The sequence below is a fragment of the Gigantopelta aegis genome, chromosome 3 (assembly GCF_016097555.1).
Source record: "Gigantopelta aegis isolate Gae_Host chromosome 3, Gae_host_genome, whole genome shotgun sequence".
Classification (NCBI taxonomy): Eukaryota; Metazoa; Mollusca; class Gastropoda; order Neomphalida; family Peltospiridae; genus Gigantopelta; species Gigantopelta aegis.
In genome coordinates this window covers 52,654,479-52,680,246 of record NC_054701.1, presented here as the reverse complement: position 1 = coordinate 52,680,246, position 25,768 = coordinate 52,654,479, and the positions used below count along the sequence as shown (strand labels likewise).

Genomic DNA, 25,768 nt, shown 5'->3' with positions numbered 1-25,768 from the left:
TCATGTAAAACATCCAGTTTTGAGGGAATTCCGGTTGACCGAGGGTCTTGTTTTGAGGGGTTTCACTGTAATAATTTCACACAAAAAAAACACATATTTCATCCTTCTTTTCCATTCTATGAAAAACAACATACATAAATATTTATATATATATATATATAGGGTCATTCCATGCCAACTCAACCAGAGATCCCTAGGTCACCATCTCCAAATTTTATAAAATAAATGGATGCATGCAAAATTTTAGGGCCAAATTCTAATTAGTTTTGAAATTATGGTTGATGAAATGCAGGGCCCATTGTCCCATTTTTAACATTCACAATTGTGTCATGTGATTCTGAGCACCTTTTGAATGTTAATAACTTAATTCATTAAGATATCAAGCTGCAATTTGCTGTATTACCTAATTCATACCTGGAGAATCTATAATTGTAATTATTTTGTACATAGTTTCTGACCAGGAGACCCCTAAAGTTTAGTTTTTTTATCATTTAGAAATTATATTTTTTTATATTTTGTGGGACTATTAATCCCTGATTATTTATCACAGATACAAACTGTTCTTTGATTTGAAGTATATACCTATAGACGTTTCTTTATAAGAAAGCTTATTTGAATCAAAAGAAATATTAATGTGTGGTTAGGGTCCAAAGTTGAGAAAAAAAATAAAACGTGAAAAATAAGCCTGCATACTAGGGGTGGTTTGAACACGTGGGCAATTACTCAGCACCATGAGCTTTTAACATAAGTAACTTATGTGCATAATTTTGCTACATAAGTACAAAGTTTTGACTTTGTGGCTTAACTGCTTGATAGTTAAATGAACTTACATTTATAACCCCTGTACAAGAGCTCATGAACAAAGTAAATATTTGTATTAGTGCACAAAAACTGGAATTTTTTTTTTTTTTTTAAATAAAAATGTATCCAGAAAGAATTTATATTTAGAATGTATTAATATTCAGGTTCAAGTTTATATTAAATTTTAATTACAAAAATACTGGTAATTATCACCTAGCGATGAGTCATCGAGGGGAGTCTTAATCACATGTATGTAACACACAACATGACCACTCGATTTCGGGCACCTTTTGCATGCTAATAACTTGAAATTTTCTGATCAGGAGACCCCTAAAGTTTAGTTTTTTATCATTCGGAAATGATATTTTTTATATTTTGTGGGACTATATTACTCCCTGATTATTTATCACAGATACAAACTGTTCTTTGATTTGAAGTATATACCTATAGATGTTTCTTAATGAGAAAGCTTATCTGAATCAAATGAAATATTAATGTGTAGCTAGGGTCCAAAGTTGAGAAAAAAATATAAAATGTGAAAAATATACCTGCATACCAGGGGTGTTTTGACCATGTGGGCAATTACCTAGCACCATAAGCTTTTAATATGATTAACTAATACATATTTGGTACATATGTTCTAAATTTAAACTTTGTGGCTCAACTCCTTGATAGGTAAATGAACTTAGGTTTCTAACCCCCATCATGAGTTCGAGAACAAAGTAAAAACTTGTATCAATGCACAAAGACTGCATTTTTCATTTGTAAAAATCAAAATGTATCCAGAAAATATTCATATTAAGAATACATAAATATTATGTTTTACTTCATATTAAATTTCTTTTTAAATGGTGGTAATTTTGCCCTTGGGATGAGTTGTTTTGCCCATATGTGACATACAATGTCACCACTATATCACGATCATTTCTAGGGCTTTAGATTGCACCAAAGCTGAGGCAATAAAAGATGTGTCCAAAATAATTACAATTATAGATTCTCCAGGTATGAATTAGGTACCGGTAATACAGCAAATTGCAGCTTGATATTTTTATAATTAAAAAAGTTACTAGTTTTTAAACATCATCTGAAACCACTTGACACAGTTGCGAGTGCAAAAAATGGTTCCACAGGCACTGCATTTGACTGGTCATAATTTCAAAACTACTTAGAATTTGAACTTAAATTTTGCATGCATCCATCATTTATATGGACGCACACATGGGTGAAATTTCATCAAAATCGTAGATGGTCATCCGGGAAGATTACTGGAGATGCACATGCATCATGAAGTTCTGCAACTTTGCATGCCGAACCCTCCGTTGGTGGGGTAGACCGCATAATGACACTGTAGGTAATGAAATAATGCCAAGATTGACGTCAGCTCAATGCAATAATGCCATTGGGAGATTGCCAGCAGGGGCAACTCAAAAAGCTGTGGCAAGGCACTTTGGAGTCTCCAGACCGACCATCTCTGCTTTATGGGCACAGTACAACACCACTCAAAAGTGTTAATGACAGGCCAAGGTCAGGTCATCCCAAAGTAACAACCACCGCTCAAGATTGATACATACATAGTGGAGCGTCTGCAGTGGTACCAGCTGAGGGTGAGATGGACACGTGTCAGGTGGAAGACTGCTTTGTTCTCAGATGAGTCTCGTTTTCTTTTATCACATGCTGATGGACACACACGTCTATAGACGTCGAGGGGAACATTATGCTCCAAACTGCATGCAACAATTCAACCGTTTTGGTGGTGGCAGTGGCATGGTATGGGCGGAATCGATCATGGTGGTAGGACAGCACTTGTGTATGTGGCAGGTGCACTGACGGGCATCAGATATTTAGACGAGATACTGCAGCATCGCATCATTCCGCACATGAACGTCAACAGTGGAATGTTTCAGCATGACAATGCCAGACCACATGTTGCACGTGTTACTCAGGAGTTTCTGCATCACCATAATGTCCAGACATTCTCCAGATTTAAACACAATAAAACATATATGGAATGCACTGGATCAGCGTGTGCACTAGAGGAATCCACCACCCCAGACACTTATGCAACTTATTATGACACTGCAGCATGAGTGGCAGAACATTCTACGTGTTGTGCAATGTAAATGAATGAATGAATGAATGTTTAATGACACCCCAGCACGAAAAATACATCGGCTATTGGGTGTCAAACTATGGTAATGCAAATAAATAAAGTGATGATCAACATCAATATAAAAATTCTAGAATTAAACAAAAACAGTGTAAAGAACTGTGCAAAAACACAAATATCACAGAATTTTACGGATACTGAATTTTACTAAAAACTTCAATTTTGTGCTGTATTGGCCATTCTCAAAGAGAATGTTACACCTCTGCACCACAGTGAGGTTACAACACACGCAGGGGATTGTGCAATGTTTGATTGCTTCCATGTGTCCATGTTGTCAAGCTGTCATCAGGGCTTGTGGTGGTCATAATTGATACTGACATTTTGCCCATCCCTATGTCACACATATGCCTGTGTACATGTTTATGGTGGATTCCCAGAGATACTGTTTCGGACATGTACAGAGTAATCATCTTCCAATGGCATCTTGATCTTTGGTTGTTCTACTTTACATCTTTGTTTAGCTTCATTTTGGAAATGGATAATACTTAATTGGATCCTTTGCACTTTAAATTTATATATAAAGTAGTTAGCAATAAATAATAACAGGTCAAAAATATTATCTGTTTTAATATTATCTTTACATCCAAACAGCGTTCGAAATAAGCACTTGTCCGTTTGTCCTGACATGTGAAAATTTACTCAGACAAGCATAATTTACCTTAGTGGTTATCCGGCAGACAAGTAAAATATTTTTTTTACAAAACAGTGTCATAATGTTTAGCAATTTGTAGTACTTAAAACAAAAAATACACAAATGAAATCAGCGGTGTCTCATAGCAAAACGTTATACAAATATCATTGTGCTTTGAGAGTTGAATAAAAATGGGTCTTGATAACATAATTGTCTTAGCTCGTGAATATTTTGAATACCTTTGAGTTGCGATTGAGTTCCGAATTTCCCACTCAGAACATCTCGGCTAACATAAATAATTTATTTGATCGACAAATGATATTCGATACCATTCGTATTTAAAAAAGGAAACAAAAAAAAAGTTTAGTATTTAGGTGTAAGTTACATATTTACATATATACCTGCAGTAAATTTTATTAAATAAGTTTCTTAAAAATAATTTGGTATGACAAAACAAAATTACGATCCGTGTAAAGGCGGGATAAGCCCAATCACATGGTTTCTTGTTGATTTGTTATCAGATCAAGTCTGATAATAACAGACCCATTCTATATAAATAAAAGTAAAAATATGGCTCGTCTCCCCACCATAGAGGTTATTCATCCCCCCACTCCAGATATTGTTCCTATGGGCCTAAATAAGCATCTACCGGGTAATTATGGACATTGCCCAGTACAAATGTGTCATTTGCCAAGCTTTGGTAATCACAAACTTAATTAATATAAGAATAAATATTTCTGTGTTGAAGCAGTGTGATGTAGCACATTTTGAAACGTATATTTAAAGGGTTTTGGTTTTTTGTGGGATTTTTTTACCATATCATGCATGTGTTTCTACTTGGAACTGTTACTAGAATGCCTTGGCGTTTTTCCAGGAAAAAAGAGTTTCCTGCGTCTATCAATAAGACCCGAGGATGCCCTATGCATTGCGAATGGTTCTATGACCAATGCATCCTTTAAATGAATGTTTTGGCCTATCCTTCTAAACTGAACAGTGGACAAATCATCAGGTTCCATTGTGTTCATTTAGTGTAAATTGTACTTCTGAAACCACATAGTCCCGTAGGTAGCAGCCATCATTTATGGCAGAATATTACCTTGGAGGAGACTCCGGGTTAGCAGTGCTAGCCCTGGGTGGTTATTTTTGTTTGCCAAAAAATTCGCCAATCTTCAATTTCTTTCGCCAATCTAAATATGTATTCGCCAATTATATTTTGGCATTTCAGTTAAAATATTTTGTTTTTAATCCTGTTCTTTATGATAATATAGTACATGCTAAGATGTACTTATTATTCAGTTTACCTCTTGTATGACACTGTTTTAGGGGATCTATATTTTACTAATCTAATAATGAAATGCTGCTGATGTCTATAGGGCTGGCCGTAGCCCAGTGGTAAAGAGCTTGTATGATGTGCGGTCATGCAGTCTATGGTCAATCCCCATTGATGGGCTCATTGAAGTCAGTGCACCATATATCACAAAAGAGGCAGTTTTACTTTTTGTATACATCAGATAATGATATAAATTGTATGTTTTTCTGTAATTTGAAAGAAGCAAGTGAACTCTGATCCAATATATATTATGTTCACCAAAAAGATTCACAAGACTAAGATATACTACGGTACCTTCACTTCAGGTTGTGTTGCGTTTTTGACAAATGTCAAGTAAGCAACCAAAATTAAATAGAAACGTTTATTTTGAAGTAAGTAAAGTTCACCTTATTCATTGTTTATCACTAGCTTTGTTATTGTAAAGTTATTTGAGTTGTGAACATGATTGAAATTCCCACCGGCCTCGGTGGAGTCGTGGTTTGGCCATCAGTCTACAGGCTGGTAGGTACTGCGTTCGGATCCCAGTTGAGGCATGGGATTTTTAATCCAGATACTGACTCTAAACCCTGAGTGAGTGCTCCACAAGGCTCAATGGTTAGGTGTAAACCACTTGCACCGACAAGTAATCCATAACTGGTTCAACAAAGGCCATGGTTTGTGCTATCCTGCCTGTGGGAAGCGCAAATAAAAGATCCCTTGCTGCCTGTCGTAAAAGAGTAGCATATATGACGACAGCGGGTTTCCTCTAAAAAACTGTGTCAAAATTACCATATGTTTGACGTCCAATAGCCGATGATAAGATAAAAAAATTAATGTGCTCTAGTGACGTCGTTAAATAAAACAAAACTTTACTGATTGATCGAAGGCCTTTCCGCAGTGACATGACAGTTATGAATTTTATTTTTCAGTTGTTAAGTTTTTAACGTGTAAGTAACAAAATATATTTTTCGGCTTTGATTCTTTGAAAGATATCTACCATTTTATTTTCAAAAGAAATTGCAACGTGTCAAAAGTCTGACAAAACGTCAAATTGTTTGATGATGAAAACCCAAGCTAAGTGCTTTTAAATTGCATCATTTTATCCACATGTAAGTGTAGTAGTTATTAAACAGTTTTATTACTTTTAAATTGCATCATTTTATCCACATGTAAGTGTAGTTGTTATTAAACAGTTTTATTACTTTTAAATTGCATCATTTTATCCACATGTAAGTGTAGTAGTTATTAAACAGTTTTATTACTTTTAAATTGCATCATTTTATCCACATGTAAGTGTAGTTGTTATTAAACAGTTTTATTACTTTTAAATTGCATCATTTTATCCACATGTAAGTGTAGTTGTTATTAAACAGTTTTATTACTTTTAAATTGCATCATTTTATCCACATGTAAGTGTAGTTGTTATTAAACAGTTTTATTACTTTTAAATTGCATCATTTTATCCACATGTAAGTGTAGTTGTTATTAAACAGTTTTAACTTTAAATTGCATCATTTTATCCACATGTAAGTGTAGTTGTTATTAAACAGTTTTATTACTTTTAAATTGCATCATTTTATCCACATGTAAGTGTAGTAGTTATTAAACAGTTTTATTACTTTTAAATTGCATCATTTTATCCACATGTAAGTGTAGTTGTTATTAAACAGTTTTATTACTTTTAAATTGCATCATTTTATCCACATGTAAGTGTAGTGTTATTAAACAGTTTTATTACTTTTAAATTGCATCATTTTATCCACATGTAAGTGTAGTTGTTATTAAACAGTTTTATTACTTTTAAATTGCATCATTTTATCCACATTTAAGTGTAGTAGTTATTAAACAGTTTTATTACTTTTAAATTGCATCATTTTATCCACATTTAAGTGTAGTTGTTATTAAACAGTTTTATTACTTTTAAATTGCATCATTTTATCCACATGTAAGTGTAGTTGTTATTAAACAGTTTTATTACTTTTAAATTGCATCATTTTATCCACATGTAAGTGTAGTTGTTATTAAACAGTTTTATTACTTTTAAATTGCATCATTTTATCCACATGTAAGTGTAGTTGTTATTAAACAGTTTTATTACTTTTAAATTGCATCATCTTATCCACATGTAAGTGTAGTTGTTATTAAACAGTTTTATTACTTTTAAATTGCATCATCTTATCCACATGTAAGTGTAGTTGTTATTAAACAGTTTTATTACTTTTAAATTGCATCATCTTATCCACATTTAAGTGTAGTTGTTATTAAACAGTTTTATTACTTTTAAATTGCATCATTTTATCCACATGTAAGTGTAGTTGTTATTAAACAGTTTTATTACTTTTAAATTGCATCATTTTATCCACATGTAAGTGTAGTAGTTATTAAACAGTTTTATTACTTTTAAATTGCATCATTTTATCCACATGTAAGTGTAGTTGTTATTAAACAGTTTTATTACTTTTAAATTGCATCATTTTATCCACATTTAAGTGTAGTAGTTATTAAACAGTTTTATTACTTTTAAATTGCATCATTTTATCCACATGTAAGTGTAGTTGTTATTAAACAGTTTTATTACTTTTAAATTGCATCATTTTATCCACATGTAAGTGTAGTAGTTATTAAACAGTTTTATTACTTTTAAATTGCATCATTTTATCCACATTTAAGTGTAGTAGTTATTAAACAGTTTTATTACTTTTAAATTGCATCATTTTATCCACATGTAAGTGTAGTTGTTATTAAACAGTTTTATTACTTTTAAATTGCATCATTTTATCCACATTTAGTGTAGTTATTGTTTTATTACTTTTAAATTGTAAGTGTTAGTTTAAACAGTTTTATTACTTTTAAATTGCATCATTTTATCCACATGTAAGTGTAGTTGTTATTAAACAGTTTTATTACTTTTAAATTGCATCATTTTATCCACATTTAAGTGTAGTAGTTATTAAACAGTTTTATTACTTTTAAATTGCATCATTTTATCCACATTTAAGTGTAGTTGTTATTAAACAGTTTTATTACTTTTAAATTGCATCATTTTATCCACATTTAAGTGTAGTGGTTATTAAACAGTTTTATTACTTTTAAATTGCATCATCTTATCCACATTTAAGTGTAGTTGTTATTAAACAGTTTTATTACTTTTAAATTGCATCATCTTATCCACATGTAAGTGTAGTTGTTATTAAACAGTTTTATTACTTTTAAATTGCATCATTTTATCCACATGTAAGTGTAGTTGTTATTAAACAGTTTTATTACTTTTAAATTGCATCATTTTATCCACATTTAAGTGTAGTAGTTATTAAACAGTTTTATTACTTTTTCCACATTTAATAGTGAACAGAATACAACAAATAATTTTACCTCAATCTCCCTGTAAACTGGATACCCATGGATCGAACTTACTTGGGCCCAATTTGGCCCATGGGTTTAGGGTACTGTTTAGAGGAGATTCACTGCATCATATAAACTTGTACATACTAGTATATGTAACAGTACATGATTAATAAAGGACAACAGTAACATTATTTTATTGATGACAGGCACATTTTCATTTATGACAGGTATTTTGACAAGTACTGTTAAACAATTAGTTCCAGGCCTTCAGCTGAAGTGAAAACCAGTGACGTGTTCTGAAGGGAATGTGCTAGAGAAAAATTTAACTGTTTTCATTGAATCCTGAACAAAAACATTAATTTTTCATGACTTTTATTTTTATGCTGAATCTACCTCGACTATAAAAAATTCTACAATTTGTTGTAGTCACCCGAGTCATGAAATTACATGCAATGTGAAGGGAAGAGTAACAAGCGAATTGGTTTAAAAAGAAAAGCCCAGGCTCCGTATTCATAAACGTACTTAAGTCAATGTATGATACCTAAATACATACTTAAAGTACATAGATAAGTATCATACATTGACTTAAGTACGTTTATCAATATGGAGCCAGGGCTTTAACTTTTCCTTCCGTTTCCACTTCCCGTCCTGCATAGATGGACAAGTGAAAATGTTGGCAGACAAGTAGATTCTGTGGTGTACTTGTCTGGTGGACAAGTGATTTTTTTTCTTATTTGTATCACTGCCAAATATCGCTAGCTGAAAAGAAAGCTTTAAATTACATATATGCTTACATGATTTTGATAACCAATTTAAATAATCATTTCAAAAGTCCTGAACAATTTTACATTCCCAAAATAAATGTACAGTCAAACTTGGTCTAATGGGCACCACTATATAACAGCCACCTGCTCATAACGGCCACCCTGAAACACCCCCCCGCCCCCCAATGCATTTCTTTCTTTATTTGACCCCTATAGAACGGCAACCTGTCCAACACGGCCATTGGCCACGATTTGTCAGCAAAAATAAGGTCTGAACCTGCATTAAAGGCCAAAATATTATTTGCCCAAAAAAACTAATTTCAAGTTCTTCCCACCATATATGATTGTACAGCAATCTAGTTCCCAGTACATCCCATTGACAATTTTAGATACTGTCTTGTAACCAAAAAGCAGACCATTTCCTTCAACAGGCATACAATGTACATGTACATACCTGGTTATTTGTGAGAAAAATACCTCTATTTACACCACCAGGGTTCTACTCAACTCCGAAACTCACTAAATGAAGTATCAGCCTTGCAAACAAATGTCAATAGAGATAAATGTAGTTACCATTGGTAAGCCAAATGTTTATCGTCTATTACCAAATTTAAAGTTATAGGATTGAGATCAAAGAAAGAAGACACCTACACAGTATTAAATGATGACTGTGAAAAGTGGAGCTTCAATAAGTCAATAGTCATGAACGTGTATATATGCAATTGTTATATATGCAATTTTAGATGTAAAACGAAGCACATCAAACATGGTGATATATTATGAACTAAAGTACTGTCGGAAATAGAATAAAACTGATTTTGTCGATTATATCTTACATAATAAACAGACAAGTAAATATTTTGTCAACTTCAATTTAATGATAGTCTACCTAATTTAACATTTAATTGTTTGGACTCTCATTGATGTACAAGGTGGTGTTTACTCTTGAAATTAAAAGAAACGTGTCAGTAAACAGGTGATTTGTGCACTTTATTGGAACAGACTATTATTAGTATTTACAGACTGGTATTAAAGGTGTTATCTCAAAGTTGCATAATGACAGCTATTGCAAATATTTGTTTTTATTAAATTTTGCTTTAACATGTAAAGACTACACCTTTAAATATATACCCATAGGTGATTATAGGAAATAATACTAATAAAAATACATTTTTATTGGCGAATCTTTATCACACACGTGCGCTCACGTATAACTATAGGCCCTAATATAGCACCTTTAAGTGGTTACAAGATTGTGTAAATTTCTAATGTACATATATTGAATTTATACTCACTAAATATGCTGGTCATAATTAATAATTTATGCTGTAATTCAAAATAATCATGTAACTTAGTTTTAAATAAACGTTTGTTTACAGGTAAATGAAGTCGGTGGGGATCGATCCTTAAACCGACTGCACATCAAGCGAGCGTTTTACCACTGGGCTACGTCTCACACCGTATCAATGTCAAGCGCTCGTCCTTATAAAAACCAACACTCCTCTAGGTGTAATAATATCTAACTAGTCACGATTATGACATAGGGCTAATGAAATCTAATTTCACCGTACCCGTTCATTTTACACGAACATAGATTTACATTTGTAAAGTACTGAAAAACATTAAGTATGTTCTGCTACAAGGTTTATTATATATAAACTAAAATATCTTGCAACTTTTATAAGAATACAGTTCATAATATGTGTGCTTTGTTCAAGCGAACTCGGAAATTATGAACTTGCTTTAAATTACGCCCCGTTCGTTTGCAGAAAGCAGATTCCGGAACAACGTTAACGTCTAATTTAATTTGAATATTACAATTTTAAACTGCATCCCACCTCATATACCATGTTTGCCAAGATTAAACATTTTGAATGCACACACAAGGCATATATACTTTATTTGTATATGAGCTGTACATAAAGCGCATTGGACGCTATTTCCAAGTTTGAAGATCATCAAACCGATTATTTGTACGAATTCAGTCGAACTTTCAGTGGCGGATATTACCGATCTTAGTAGATAAGGCAAGAGTTCCAATCGTTCCAGCATTTAGGGTTAGGGTTAGTTCTCCTTAAAGCAGAGTATGACAAATATTTTGAAAAGTCACTAGCCACAGATAAAAGATAAAGCACTAGCCCAAATTCTTGATCAATTATAACTGGATTTTTATCTAATTTTGAAGATTACACATTTACGAGTTTAACAGTAAAATAAAACAAACACTTAAATTATGTTGTAACTATCAGTTTTGTTGTGTTGTACATTTGGTCTTTTGTCACGTGTGATCCATCGTCAGTCCCGTTTTCGCTTTTGCCCTCCCCCAGGGGAAAAATAATTGAGCTCATGATTGGTATCTAAACCCACTATCAAAATAATTAAATTTAAATGAGGGTACGACAGTGTGACACACAGTAATAGATGGTTCAGTGTATTTGGTAGTGGGTTATACCTTTAGGACCTACTATTTATGTCGCCAGGAACAGTGATGCCAATTGCTCAAATACAGGGCATCATCCTATGTCAGGCTGATATTAAAAGTATATAACAGCGACATCTAATCCGTTGTTAATTGATAAATAAAAAAGGTATTATCTTGTATCGGCAGCTGTGACGCATTATCCAAACTGCTACATGTAATAGGCTAAGCTGAGTCATTGCATGTGCGGTTACCATTAAAGTAAATTGCTTTCCTGGTTGGCGATAACCATATGTAAGCGAAGTGTTAAATTAGAAAACAACAGGTAAATAAAACTAACACTGAAATTCAAAGCATGACTGGGGTTTACTTGATTGAGATTAACCTATCGTCACAATTGGTGATTTCCAAGTTCTTAGCCAAAAACATGTGCGAGATTAACTACGACGAAACGTGTCCAACCAATCAAAACACGCATGTCATTAGACTTATTTCCTGTGCCACAAACTTGAAAGGGAAAAGTAAACAATGCATGCTGTAACTATGACGATGTAGAGATAGCATGTTACTGCAGTTTGCAGACCTAGTTCAAGTGGATTGTTATTATATACTGATGGTTTTGTGGTATTATTCGATGACAAACGTCACAATCAAATTTATTAAATGAAATTTCAGCTGAGAAAAAAAATTAAAATACGATCGAGCGATAAGGAGAGGGGGTGCGTTTCCCACTAGCCCGAACTTAAAAACCACTAGCCATGGGCATCGGGCTAGCAGATTTGTCGAACTCTGCTTAGAGCTACGTAAATGCTCGGACGATCAGAACTCTTTCCAAAGGTCTTACCGAGATTTGTAACAAAACTTTAAAAAAGGTTTTAGGTGTTACATTAGTCACTTGTCATCGGGCATATGCAGTTAACATAATTACTTGCCCGGCATGAAAATTCCACTTGGCACAGGCATCGGGATTTTTGATCCCCTGCCCTCCTGTACAACATATAGGATTACTGCCACTCCCAAGACTAGCTTAGAAAACCCAGATTTGCTGTACAATAAACCATCAACATTTAAATTAATTCAACTACCGTCCATTAATAACAAGAAACAGTTGATTAAACTATGTGTATTTCTGATTCAAGCTACTAAATACAAAACACATCATCACACGTGAAAACAAAGTGTATACATGTTTAAATATTACATAAATGTAAGCTACACATTCGTTATTGATGTACAATACATTATTTTATGTATGTTTCTTATTGTATATCATACCCGTTTGTGAATATTATTATAGTCTGTAGATAATATGTTCATGTTGTGATCGGGATGGATGTGCATGAATTTTCAGTCGATTTAGGCAGGTTTTGGTTGGTTGGTGTACATGTCTATATTATTGGGGATCTAGCCTAAATAATTTCATTTACCCAGACCGCTGTTCAATTAATTATTACACATTTGATAAAGCAATCAAAATGGTAAATACCATATAATTCTGTGTATTAGCAGACTCCTTCTATAAGCTGACCTCTTAGTTTGACCCTAAATATCAAGTACAAAATCATCAACCTCGTGTATAAGCCGAAGTCATCATTGTACTGATTTCAATAATACTGTCAACAAATAAACTTTTCTTTTTCGTTATATTTTTTAACCTTTAATTATTACAGACATGGTAATCATTATCGAAATACTACCGTCTTCCATACTGTGCAAAAATAATTGTGCACCGATAAAGAATGATTTTAGGATTCCTACTCGAGACAGCGCAGAATGCGGTTGTGTTTAGCAAACGTCAAGATTTCTCTCCCCCCCACCCTTGGGGCTGTGCTGCACGAGCTTGGCCGCTTGACCAAGTATCGTGTTGAACACAATGGGAGCACGGCTATTGTCACCTTGTATTATGGTGACAATAAACAGAAGAGATCGGGAAGTAGGAGGAGACGTCGTCCCACGGCAGCTCAGGGGGGACCAAACCGGGCAGCTCAACCGCTAGGGGCGGTCCCTCCTGCTTCACAGAAGAAGACGAGACCGGCAGGGGCGGTTCAGGGGGAGCCAAAACCGGCAGCTCAACTGCCGGCGGCAGCCCCTTCTGCGTCGCCGTCCCCCACTACTCGGAAGCAGCAGACGCCAGGAGCGGCAAAGGGGGAGCCAAAACTGTCGGCTAAACCGGCAGTGGCGGCCCCTCCCCCTGCAGCACCAACGTCGATGGAAACAGGAAAAGTGTCGTCCGCACCAACCAATCCACCGGTGTCTCTACGAGTTGTTGTGACAGCGGTTGCAGAGCGTGAAGCCAAGAAGAGGAAGGTGTCGGTCCAGGACTTGTCCGACACACAGCCCACGGCTTGGCAGATCGCATGCAACAAGCTTCCTGGACGGTACCGCGACTGTGTCAAGGGGGAGTTCACTGCGACCTCTCAGCTGCCAGGCCCCTTCGTCACCAAGAGCTGGAGAACAACACCAACTGGTCAAGGGCGGTACCAGTTCCAGTACGTCGAGGGAAGTCGTACCTACTACCTGACGTCGGAGCGGAACGGGATGTACCGGCAAGGCTTACTGAAATCAGACATGGATAATCCAATCGTCCATCGGATTATCAAGCTGATACTTCCGGAAGACTACTCAGCAATACTTCGGGGAGAGTGCTACATCGACCTGCCTCATTTCTTCCCGAAGTTCCGAGCCGATCATCCCATCAACTCGCCATGAGTTCCGCTGCGTACCCTCTCCTAGGACATGTACTTCCTTTTTTAGGGCTCAGTTGGACTTTAAAAACATTTTTGGCCGCAGTTCAAAATTTTATGTTTTTTTATTTATTTTTTTCTTTGTAAACAGTCCAACGCAGTTTATTTTGGCAGCCTGTCTAAATTGCTCAAATCACGTTAAAACCTTTTCGGTCGAGCACTCTAATTTTATTGTGTGGACTTAAATTTTTGTAGCACATTTTGGTCTTCGGTCTTTGACCTAACTACTAAATTCGTATTCCAAATTCCGCCCACCTCAAACTTACCCTTCCCCTGGCCTGGACCATATAGATGTCTTTCCTTGGTCAAGGGTGGTGGTGAAGACAATTGCAGCCGATACCTGTGTCACAGTATCTCGATTACGTACACATCATCACAGAGCAGTTCCCAATTCCTCCAATAGCTCTGCAGTCGACTTCAGACAGTGGACATTTTGACCAGTGTTGGACACACCGGAAGCATGAGTTGAGAATCGCTGTTCAACGGAAAGTTGAGGGGCGGGTGAACGTCGTGACAATCTGAGGAGTCCATGGTTGTCCGGCTGGCATCAATGATGTGCAGGCTTCCCTTGTGGTCAAGTCCCCGATCCAGCAGGCTTCTTAGGAGTTGCTGGCCGACGAAAAGACTGTCGCTTGAATGTTGCATTCTTCCACTTCTTGGCAGGCATAGATGCGTTTAGATGATTCAAGTGTAGAGATCAACTGAAGCGCTTTAACAGTTACAGTAGACTGGGGTGTCTTCTTGCCCGCAAAAAGCTTGGAAGAACTTAAGACCAGGTTTGTGATAACAACATCTTCTTATGCGCCTCATCCAAGGTAGATTGCTTCAAACAGGATGATTGCCTTTGATGAGTCAAAATAGTTGACATCGAAGTTATCATGGACATCATGGAGGCAATCATCTTTGCAGACTGTTGTAACAAAGCATAGCCCTTGCTGTCTTTCACCTGGGAAGCTAAGGCAGCCAGGAACACATCCAAATATGATAACACGTATAAAAGTCTTCTCTGAGTAGTATCCATAGATGCTACGGTATGCTCCAAAAACTCAACAGCTGTAGGTTTGCCGAGCTGGGATATATCCGAGTCAAGTTCTGGAGCCGTATCCTTGAAAGGCATGTTGAACACTGGATAAGAATACCCATGCCAAGGAGGAAAGGCCAGCGGTGAAGCCATGTCTTTAAAGACTGCATCCAATTCGGAGTCGACAGTATCATGGTACCAACAGCTAACAATGACAATGTCTACTGGTGCAGTGTCGGTAGTGATCATGGGCATCGGATCCTTCCATGCAGGCATAGGTGGATGAGGTAAAGAAGGCAGTACCTGTAACCAGACAATCCTTCATTGTCATGCAGTCCGCAGAATCAGTATCATCAACCACAGAAACATGACTCGTCATCCGGAAAATCACGTAGTAATCTAGCGCAGGCATGTCGGTCACCAATACTGGAAGGTCGTGGAGACCGAGAACGGCCGTGACGGGACCCGGTGGAAGTCCGTGACACTTGATTTTCTACACTACTGGTCCCGGCTATGGTGACCCAATGATGGTTTACTCTCAGATCGAGAAGAAGTAGACTTTCAAGGTACGGTTGATACGGTCTCTGGACGCTGCTTGGAACCCGTAGCACCTGCAGGAGTGGAAGCCATGGACGACATGGTTTCCTGCAGCATACTTGGCAACAACATTTTCAATACCTCTGCAATGGATTTAAGGATAGAGGCTGGAGGAGAGGTTGAACTAGCCACTGTCTCCATCTTCTTTGCTCGCTGGGCAAGAACCTTCAGGTAAGTGTCGAACTCCGACAGACCCAAGCGAAGACAAAGGAGACAACAAGATTCCACATCACAGGGAGGTTTACAACCCGGACACACATTGTGAGGATCTCCACTCGCCATAAACTTCTTGCATTTAATACAAGAACGAACCACGTGAGATGAGCTTGTATCAGACATTACCAATTATAATTGTAATGAAAAAACAAAAACATAAGGTGGGGTGTTTTTTTTTTTTTGGGGGGGGGGGGGTTAATTCACAGATTCCCTGTTACACTGTGTCTACCCCCATCCATAGGAAACAAGGACAGGTGGTCAACATGACCCAGGAATTGTTTTCAACATTTAAAAAAAATCTATGATTTTTTAAAGTGTTTTTTAACTCAACTCTCATACATTCACACAACATCCAAGGCTATATCTGCACATGTAATGTATGGCAACTGTACAGTTATTGTAAAAAGTTGAAAAATATACATGTATATAAAAGTTTGGTTGTTTTGTTTATTTGTTTTGTTTTGTTTTGTTTTTTTGGGGTTTCTTTGAGCCGTCGAAAGTTAGGGTACAAGTTAACTTGCTAGCTGTTTTCAAGGTAACGACAATGATAGTTAGCCCACCGGGTATTAAATTTATGATATCTGCTGTCACTGAAGGAAATTTCCCTTTCTATTATATATCTTTGTCTTAACTCCTTCAACAAATGGTTTATATTTATTTTGTTATTTAGTGTTCTTTGTCTATATATAAAGTGTTTTGAATAAAGTAACAGCAAATTAAAAACTGTGTCAGAGTCATATTGTTTATGTGTGTACAAGATGCGGTTAACCAATCCCAAAAAGAAGTCCAGAAGCTTTGTACTACTGAGTATTTCCAAAACAAATAGTAAGAGTTTCCTTTTCCTTACCACAAAATGTATAGAGGTTGTTGTCCTTTATATGGAGTAAGTGTAAAAAGCTATTTGTGGTAAGAATTCTGTTTATTAGTCTAAATTGAAACCATCTCAGTTTTGTATCCCGAATGATACTAAATACTTTAATATGAATTTCTCCCATTTTAGATTCACTGCTAAAATATTATCACAAAAACATAAGCTGTACAATTGTGGTAAACAAGAAAGACCATTATATAATGGCGACCAATATTCTTGACCGGCACACATGGAAAAAATTAATTCCAAATCACACTTTAAAGAAAGTGAATACAGCCAAAATAATTGTATAATAATAAAGTAACATCATTATAAAATGTGTTACAAACACAAAAGTCGCAAGAAAACCAAGTAAAAAACATAGATGGCTCAGATTACGACAGAAAAAAAAAAAGAAAAAAACGTCCGAATCATAAGACGCGAAGGAAAAAGAAGGAAGTCACAGTCATGTGACCGGAACAGGAAGGGGTGCGCATTAGAAGAATTCAGGCCATCCCATTGGCTGTTGGGATGTTCGGACCAGTCTACTAACCATAGGGAATATGTACTAGTTTTGAGGACAGGTATGTTGAAAAGAAATAACAATGTTGGCATTTTTTTGCCCGTATGTAATATCATCTCCTGATATATGACTACAATTTGGCAAAACAGTTTTTGATCTAGTTTTAATGTTGCTTTATTATAAAGTTAACCTTTAAACAATTTTGAATACCTTCATTGCGTAGAACTGTTTTTCATCTTCTCTCTGCACTTTCAGTACATTTCCATAAGCACCATTTGCAATGACATCAATAACCTGAAACAAGACACATGTCAATTTGTTCATGTGTTGCAGGCTTCTTCATTGACAATTTACAACAAAACATTAAAAATTAGGTTGACATATATATTTAAAAATCCACTACTAAGCTCAAGGGTCCAAACTCTGTGAAAAATGTGTAAATTGCCATGAAAGTCAAACTTGATCTGTAACAGTACATGATAAAGCTATACACAAAACTTTAGCTCAGTATTTTGAGGTATTGCACAAAAAATCTGGAAAACTAATTTTCATATCTCATAAATTCAAGGGCCATAAATGTAAATGACCATGAAAGTCAAACTTGATTTGTAACAGTACATGGTAAAGATATGTACAAAATTTCAGGTCAATATCTTGAGGCATTGTAAAAACAAAGTCTGAAAACCTATGTGTGACAGACGGATGGACATGAAACCTATATTCCCCTCCGGTTGGACTGGTAGGGGACTAATAACTTGAAATGCATTTCTGAGTATGTACAACTCATTACCACTACCAGAGCTAAACTATTAACATAACTTCTCTAAAAAGACCTTGCACGGTGTGCTCAGAACAGACAAAAAGCCTGTTGCGTCCAAATTTGTGAGATCTAAAGGTCTGAGTTAATACAAGATGATTATAAAGGCTGGACCCAATTAGTTTTCCTGTAATGAAGTCTCCTAGACTGTTGTTGACAGAAGTTGTCACACTTTAAAATTTTAAAACAAAACTGCCAAGAAACGTATACTACTCAAAAGAATTTAAGGGTCAGACGATATTTTCGACATTATTTTCTGAATGTCAATTATATTAGCTAGACCATAATGCCACGCATGGTATTGTTCCATTTTGACGAAAGTGGGTCTAAGCAACCCATAAATGAATTAAAATCCACTGTCATTGACACTGTCGACTAGTTCTAATGGCGAAAACATGCTTACATTTGCACGTAAATTAGGGCGAAAGCGAAAGGTCTGCTAAGTGCCCATAACTTGCTTTTTCACAAAGCGCTTCATTTGCATGCTTTGCACGTGTATTCCATGTTCCCAATGCTGAATTTCCGTATAATTGGAGCTTGCGTTCGTGTACGGTGCACACTCCAAATTCGACAATGGTACGACGTCAACTGACTATCGAAGATCGAGGAAGGGCTATTGCTTGGCTTCAGGATGGCAATACGCAAAGAAATGTTGCTCTGAGACTTGGTGTCAGTTAGAGTGTCGTGTGCCGACTGTGGCAACGGTACCAAGCAACGAATTCTGTTCGAAATCGTCCACGTTCGGGAAGACCCCGAAGCACTACAAATAGATCGGACCACTACATCACCAATATGGCTCTACGTCAACGCACAACCACTGCACGCCGATTACGTGACAATCTGCGGACTGCGACTGGAACTCGAGTGTCTGATCAAACCATACGCAATCATCTGAGAGCCAATAATCTACGCTGCCGTCGCCAGGCTGTTCGACCACCACTCCTACCACGTCACAGAACGGCCAGACGTCACTGGTGCACACTTCATCTGCGGTGGCAACGTTTTCAGTGGGGTCGAGTGATGTTCACTGATGAGTCCAGGTTTAGTCTCCAGTTCAACGACGGTCGGGTTCGTGTCTACAGACGTCCTGGGGAGCGCTTCGCTGACGTTAACGTTAGATAACGTCACCGGTTCGGTGGTGGCAGCATCATGGTGTGGGGCGGCATCTCTATCCACCACAGGACCCCCCTCGTGTGGTGGATGGCAATCTGAATGGAATCCGCTATCTGAATGAGATTATCCGGCCGTTGGTTCTCCCAGGCCTTCAGCAGATTGGCGGCGGGGCAGTTCTGCAGGATGACAATGCCAGACCCCACCACGCCAGGGTGGTAACGGACTTTCTCAGACAACAAGGTATCGCCAGGATGGATTGGCCAGCATATTCGCCTGACTTGGCCCCAATAGAGAACGCCTGGGACGAATTAGGCAGGAGAGTTCGGGATAACCATGCCCCTCCGGCCAACCTTCATGATCTGGGTCAACTTCTTATGGCAGAGTGGCAGGCCATTCCCCAAGAGTTCTTCAGACGTCTGATCAACAGCATGAGGCAACGATGTGTCGAGCGTATTCGCGCCAGGGGTGGATTCACACACTATTAAACGAATGTTCTAATGTGTAAAATCCATGTTTGACAACCTTCAACTTTGACAGCATGTCATGTGACTTTCTTGTATACAATGACGTTTATTTGTGTGTTTTTGTAAATATGGAACAATAAATAAAAAAATTGGTGTAGTTTACATCATCAATCTAATACATCTGAAACTTATTTGGTTATAAATTTTTGACCCTTAAATTCTTTTGAGTAGTATATTAACTCTGGAAGACTGACCGAGAGAATCATAGTACTTAGTATTACCAAGTTTCAGAACTATCTAATCAAAACTCTAGCAGAAAATACACTTTAAAATTTTCAATTTAAATTTTAAAAACATTTGATAAAAATTCCCCAAATATCAGTTTGTGAAAGATAAACAGATCAATCAAAACTGTAGAAGATAGACTTCAAAGGAAATGTTGAGTCATGGACGCACATTGGACAAATCAGTATTAGAAAAGCTCCTCTGACCAATGTCATAGCAGAGCTAAAAATCTGTAATCGTTAAAAACTTTTACAATGCATAAATTTTAATAACTACCCAAATCGTTGCACTGCTAATACATGTACTTCACTTTTTAGGGTTAAGTGTCTTGTCAACACTACCATAAAATGAGAATTGCTGTTCATGTATAGAACACCATATACTTTTCTTCACCTCAAAGTCTTGTTCCTCGATATCACCTCTGACAGGGAAGTCGGGCAGGAACAGGGCCTCTGTGATGGGAATTTTCCACATGGTTTTTCCGTCTTCTTTATCAACATCGTTTACCTTAGGAGATGACCCAAGACGAAACAATCTGCCAGAACTACGAGACTTGACTCGAGCAAATGTTTCATTTGCTGATAAACTCTGAAAAAGGTAATGAATGAATGAATGAATGAATGAATGAATGAATGTTTAACGACACCCCAGCACGAAAAATACATTGGCTATTGGGTGTCACACTATGGTAATGCAAACAAAGTGATGATCAACATCAATATAAAAATTCAAGATTTAAATAAAAATAGTGTAAAGAACTGTGCAAAAATACATAGATAGATACTGACTTTTACTCTAAATTTCAATTTGTGCTGTATTGGCCATTCTCAAAGAGAATATTACACCCCTGCACCACGGTGAGGTTACAGCACGCGCAGAGGAAAAAAAAAAAAAAAGTAATCAAATCATGCCGTTTCAAGTGAAATTCTGCTAAGGCCATTAAAATTTACAAAAACACTTGTCTTTTAGCGAGTAGATTGTTTTGTCAGCACCTATCTGTCATTATGACATAAATGATTATTTTACAATAATTTAACTAAAAACATAATATGTTTATGACAGTGTTTGCGAATCACACATAATTGTCAGATAACCGAAGTTGCCCATCTTCTATCATATCACATTTCTTCAGAGTTTTGGCCAATTCAATAATTAAAGTCTTTTTGATATTTTGAAAGCTTTTTTTGACCACAACCAGAAAGTCTTGTGACACATCAAAATGTTCCGACTGTAACTGAACTCTCAAAACACTTTAAACCAATCTCTAATCTTTTACTTCATTTTGTGTTTTGCATTAAAATAATAAATGTGTAATTAACAACTGGAGAAAACTTAGTGTTTTCTCTTTTATAGATACATTACCTGTCTCAACAAGTGCACCTCCCCAGGCAAGTGGTCTGGTCCGAACATCCCAACAGCCAATGAGATGGCCTAAAATTCTTCACTGTATGCTCCCTGTAGTTCCGGTTATGTGACTATAAATTTCTTCTTTTTCTCTTCACTCATCGCAAGGATAACAGGAAGTGAGGAGGCTTGGGCGGGAATAAATCCTTGAGGACAGGTAATGTATCTACAAAAGAGAAAACACTCCAAGTTTTCTCCATTTCTTTACAACATTACCTGTCCTCAACAAGTGCAGCATTCAACAGATGGCAGTGGGTTATGAGATCTGCAGATGCACTTGTTATCTCCCCAAGACCGGATGGAGTCTGACAAGTGGAAGAATTAGGCCAACCATGGTAAACCCTCTTCCAAGGGATGTCTGTCACAAACCAATGCAGGTGATGTTAGTAACAACAACCAGAAACAGCGGCATCTGTCAGCAGTGGCAGTACGACTCCTAAAAACACATAAATCTGGAGTCGGTAAGCCACATCTCATGCTGGTTCTGATCGGGTGGAAAGGTGAAGCCACCAGGGATGCAGGTATTAGGTAACCTCCCAAAGTATTGGGAGTGTTAATAAAAACAAACAACATAGTATGGGTGCATCCATCATAACACTGAACTAAACAATCCCCTGAGTGTTTCTATCCAGTACACCAAAGAAAAATGAGTAGTTGGGAAACATATCGCCGAGTGCAGTGCAAGGCAAATGTTATCTAGACAAAAGCTCTAGTACCAATGCATGTTAAAAGTGCAAAGAACAAAAGTCTTAGCAAGTCCTCACCTGTGGATTTGATAGACATCTCGGTGTGCAGCCTAGAATCCAACAGCAACTTCAACGACGACGAGGACAGCTAGTGTTCACAAAAGTCTGCACAGCCACCACTGGACCCAGATGATGAAAGCCCTCAACATCTTCTGTAGAGACATCCCTCAGGTAGTAGTTAGCAAAGATGGAGTCCGTCTCCCAAAAACAACCAGTAAGTATGTGCTGAATGGGTGTGTGGCAGCCAGTGCACACAATTCATGCGGATTGGAAGCTGAAGGTGCAGGCAAACCTTCCTTCTGGTATGCAGACAGGATTGTAGACCAGATCCAAGTAGCCACAGTATTCTTGGTGATATCTCAAGTGACTTTGGTGACAGGAAAGGAACAATCTCGAACAACATTGGTTAAATGAGCGAGTCCTCTCGATGTAGTGATGTAAAGTTCTCACCGGACACAAGGATAAATCTTCCACATCAGCCGGACCCACAATGGATGATAAAGCTTGAACCACATATGATCGTGGTGCTTGATCAGGTAGTTGATTCTTAGCCACAAAGTTCATAAGGAGCCCCAAGGTAACAGAACTGTGCTCACAGTGAAACCAAACCAGGTCGACATCTAAGGCATGAATCTCAGAAACATGTGCAGCTGTAGCAAAACCCAGCAAGAAGACAGTCTTCTGTGTCAAAGCTTCTAAGGAGGACTCTTCTAGAGGCTCATATGGTGCCAAAGTCAAAGACTGCAAGACCAGATTCAAATCCCAATTCTGTGGACAAAAACGATGGACTTGATCTTCCAGCTAAAACCCTTGATCATCTTATGTATCTCAGTGATGGTAAACAGCTTCGTACGAGTGACTGGATCACGAACCATAGCAATCACCGAAACGTAACCCACAACGGTCGACCCCCTGAGCTTCAGAGATGTACGTAGATACAACAGGAAGTCAGCAAGATGAGGCACCGGATTAGTCTGAGGTTTAATCTTCTGCCGGATGCACCATCGGTGGAAAACCAGCCATCGGACATTATATGCTGCAGTGGTGGACGATCGAAGAGCATTCAGGATAGCCACAGAAGTCTTGGAAGTAAAACTCTTTTTCTTCAAGCCTTTGGTGATAATGTCACTGGATCAAGCGGGGCTGTGGATGATGTAACCTTGATGTGGGATGCCACAGCAGATGATCCCAATCTGGCAGAGGCAGTGGATGTGGATCTGCGAGTCTGACGAGGTTTGGGAACCACACTCTCGTTGGCCACATTGGCTAAGAGAAGACCACAATAGAATTGCTGGAACCTCTGTAGCACCCTGGGCAGCAGTATTGCAGGTGGAAAGGCATAAGCATCCATCTAGTCCCAACTGATGGCCAAGGCATCGAGATCTATGGCATCTGGACCTGGTACTGGCAACACATAAACCCGAAGTTGATGGTTGAACAGTGTTGCAAAGAAATCGATGTTTCGAGTACAGAGATAGTTGCACGCCCATCGAAAGGCCTCTGGATGCAGCATCCATTCAGTTGACTGAGGAGACGGACGGGAGAGACTGTCTGCAAGAACACTGGACACCCCTGGAATATGTGGAGCACGTATCTGCAGAGGAATGCTGTCCACCAGGTCGTACAAGTGAAACATCATCTGTAGAAGACTGCTGGAGTGCATACCGCCCTGGCGATTGATGTAAGCCACCACGGTAACTGTCGGTGGCCACCATCAGAGAGGCTCCAATCAACCTCGGATGCCAGTGGAGGATTGCGTTGTAAACAGCCAACATCTCCAGCAGATTGATGAGCAGATCGGCTTCTTCTGGAGACCACAGCCCTGACAACGTCTGGTCACTGAGACATCGACACTGAGCTGTGTCCATTGTCTATACCTGACGATCTGATAGCTCCAACTGCAACGGTTTCCCCAACCAATGGACATCATCATCGACACCTCAGAAATCAACGTCCCCGCCGCCAAGGATCGTATGCTATCATCGGTACAGGTCCCTTCTTAGCCGGTGCCGGAGGATGGGGAAGCGACGGCAACATCTCATACACCGCAGCAAGATAGTCACGCATCGCCATGTGATCTGCCGCATCAGTATCGTCCACCAGGGTAGGCGCCAATACATTATCCGGGAAGTCCCTCAGAACCCTGGTACAGGCAAGACGGTCTGAAGTGGTGGCCGCAATTAGAGACACGAACCGTGGATGGTCCAGTCAAGAATTGGTGGAAGCCTTGAACCTGTATCCACTGAAGATCGGTGTAGATGGATCGATGGATCCCATAGAACAACTTTGGCTACGGCCCCGGCTGCAGTGCGATCTAGTATCTTTCGATCAATCACGGGAAGAATGGTGAGTCGAAGATGCAGTCTTCTCGGTCCGTTTGGAGGACTCAGTCCGCTTCTTACTGGAGGATGCGGTCTTCAGAGGCTGTTCACTGGAAACCGTACCCTCAGACGGGTGCCTGGAGGAAGCCACTGGAAGGACTACCGGCACCAATGATGTAGACTTGCCCTGACCGGAACCCACCATAACTGGATCCACCCTGAACTGGAACCCGTAACTGATGAGGCGGCCACCATGGAAGCCATCATCTCCTTTAAAATCGCTGGTAACAAAGTCTTCAAGACATCAGCAACAGTCAGCAATCGATGGAGCGCTGGAAACTGTGGCTGCAATCAACTCTTCTTAGCTCTTGTAGCAAGAACCTTCAAGTAGGCAGAAAACTCTTCTGCCGACAACCTGGCACACCTGTCACACCAAGTCACATCCTGACACGGAACACGACATCCTGGGCAGAACTTGTGTGGGTCGTCCCCTGACATAAACTTCCGACAACGGGTACAGGAACGCACAACACTGTCAAGCTAACATCCAACATTAGAAATATTTTTTAATCTGTGAAATAGAAAGAAAAAACAACCATGAACTGCACAGAGCCACTAAACAACGGACACGGTGTCACCATTTGACAAAATGCGGCCACATATTATTACCCAGTATAACACAAGGAATTTTGGAATAAATAACACTTAAAACAAGCATAAATGCCAAAAAGAATATAGCAATAAACATAATAAGACAATGGAGGAAACGAATCCACCATAATAATACAATGGAGGAAACGAATCCACCATAATAATACAAATGTAACACGAAAAAACCCGAAGTTTGACTCTTAAAAAACAGAGCCAAAGAAAAGACGTCCGAACCCTACAGCGAAGAGAAAAGGAAGAAAGTTATAGTCACATAACCGTAACTACAAGGAGCATACAGTGAAGAATTTTAGACCATCCCATTGGCTGCTGGGATGTTCAGACCAGACCACTTGTGTGGGGGGGAGGTGCACTTGTTGAGGACAGGTAATGTTGAAAAGAAATATAATAATCTGGGAATTTTGTTCAGCATCGCGTCTCAATTCGCTATATAAGTTTAAGAGATCAATAAATGCCTTACTTGATGATGAAGGAAACATCTTTGATCATATAACTTTTAAAGGAAGATATGACCTGAAGACAAACTTTTTAAATTATGCATCACTAGTGAATGCTGTAAAAT

General features: G+C 38.1%; 1 protein-coding gene across 2 annotated transcripts in view; it reads right to left on the bottom strand.

Annotated features, from left to right (window-relative positions):
* Window positions 1-25,768, bottom strand: part of LOC121368228 (ribosomal protein S6 kinase-related protein-like) — a 139,986-nt gene that overhangs the window by 107,251 nt on the left and 6,967 nt on the right. Inside the window, exons 2-4 of one of the 2 annotated variants that reach the window (XM_041492866.1) lie at window positions 21,429-21,636; window positions 20,460-20,654; window positions 17,598-17,681 (exon numbers count right to left, since the gene is read on the bottom strand). In XM_041492866.1, the coding sequence (XP_041348800.1) occupies window positions 17,598-17,681; window positions 20,460-20,654; window positions 21,429-21,476 (327 nt within the window). In that variant the 5' untranslated portion in view covers window positions 21,477-21,636. The remainder of the gene's footprint in view (window positions 1-17,597; window positions 17,682-20,459; window positions 20,655-21,428; window positions 21,637-25,768) is intronic. The other variant, XM_041492865.1, reaches the window with a different exon arrangement.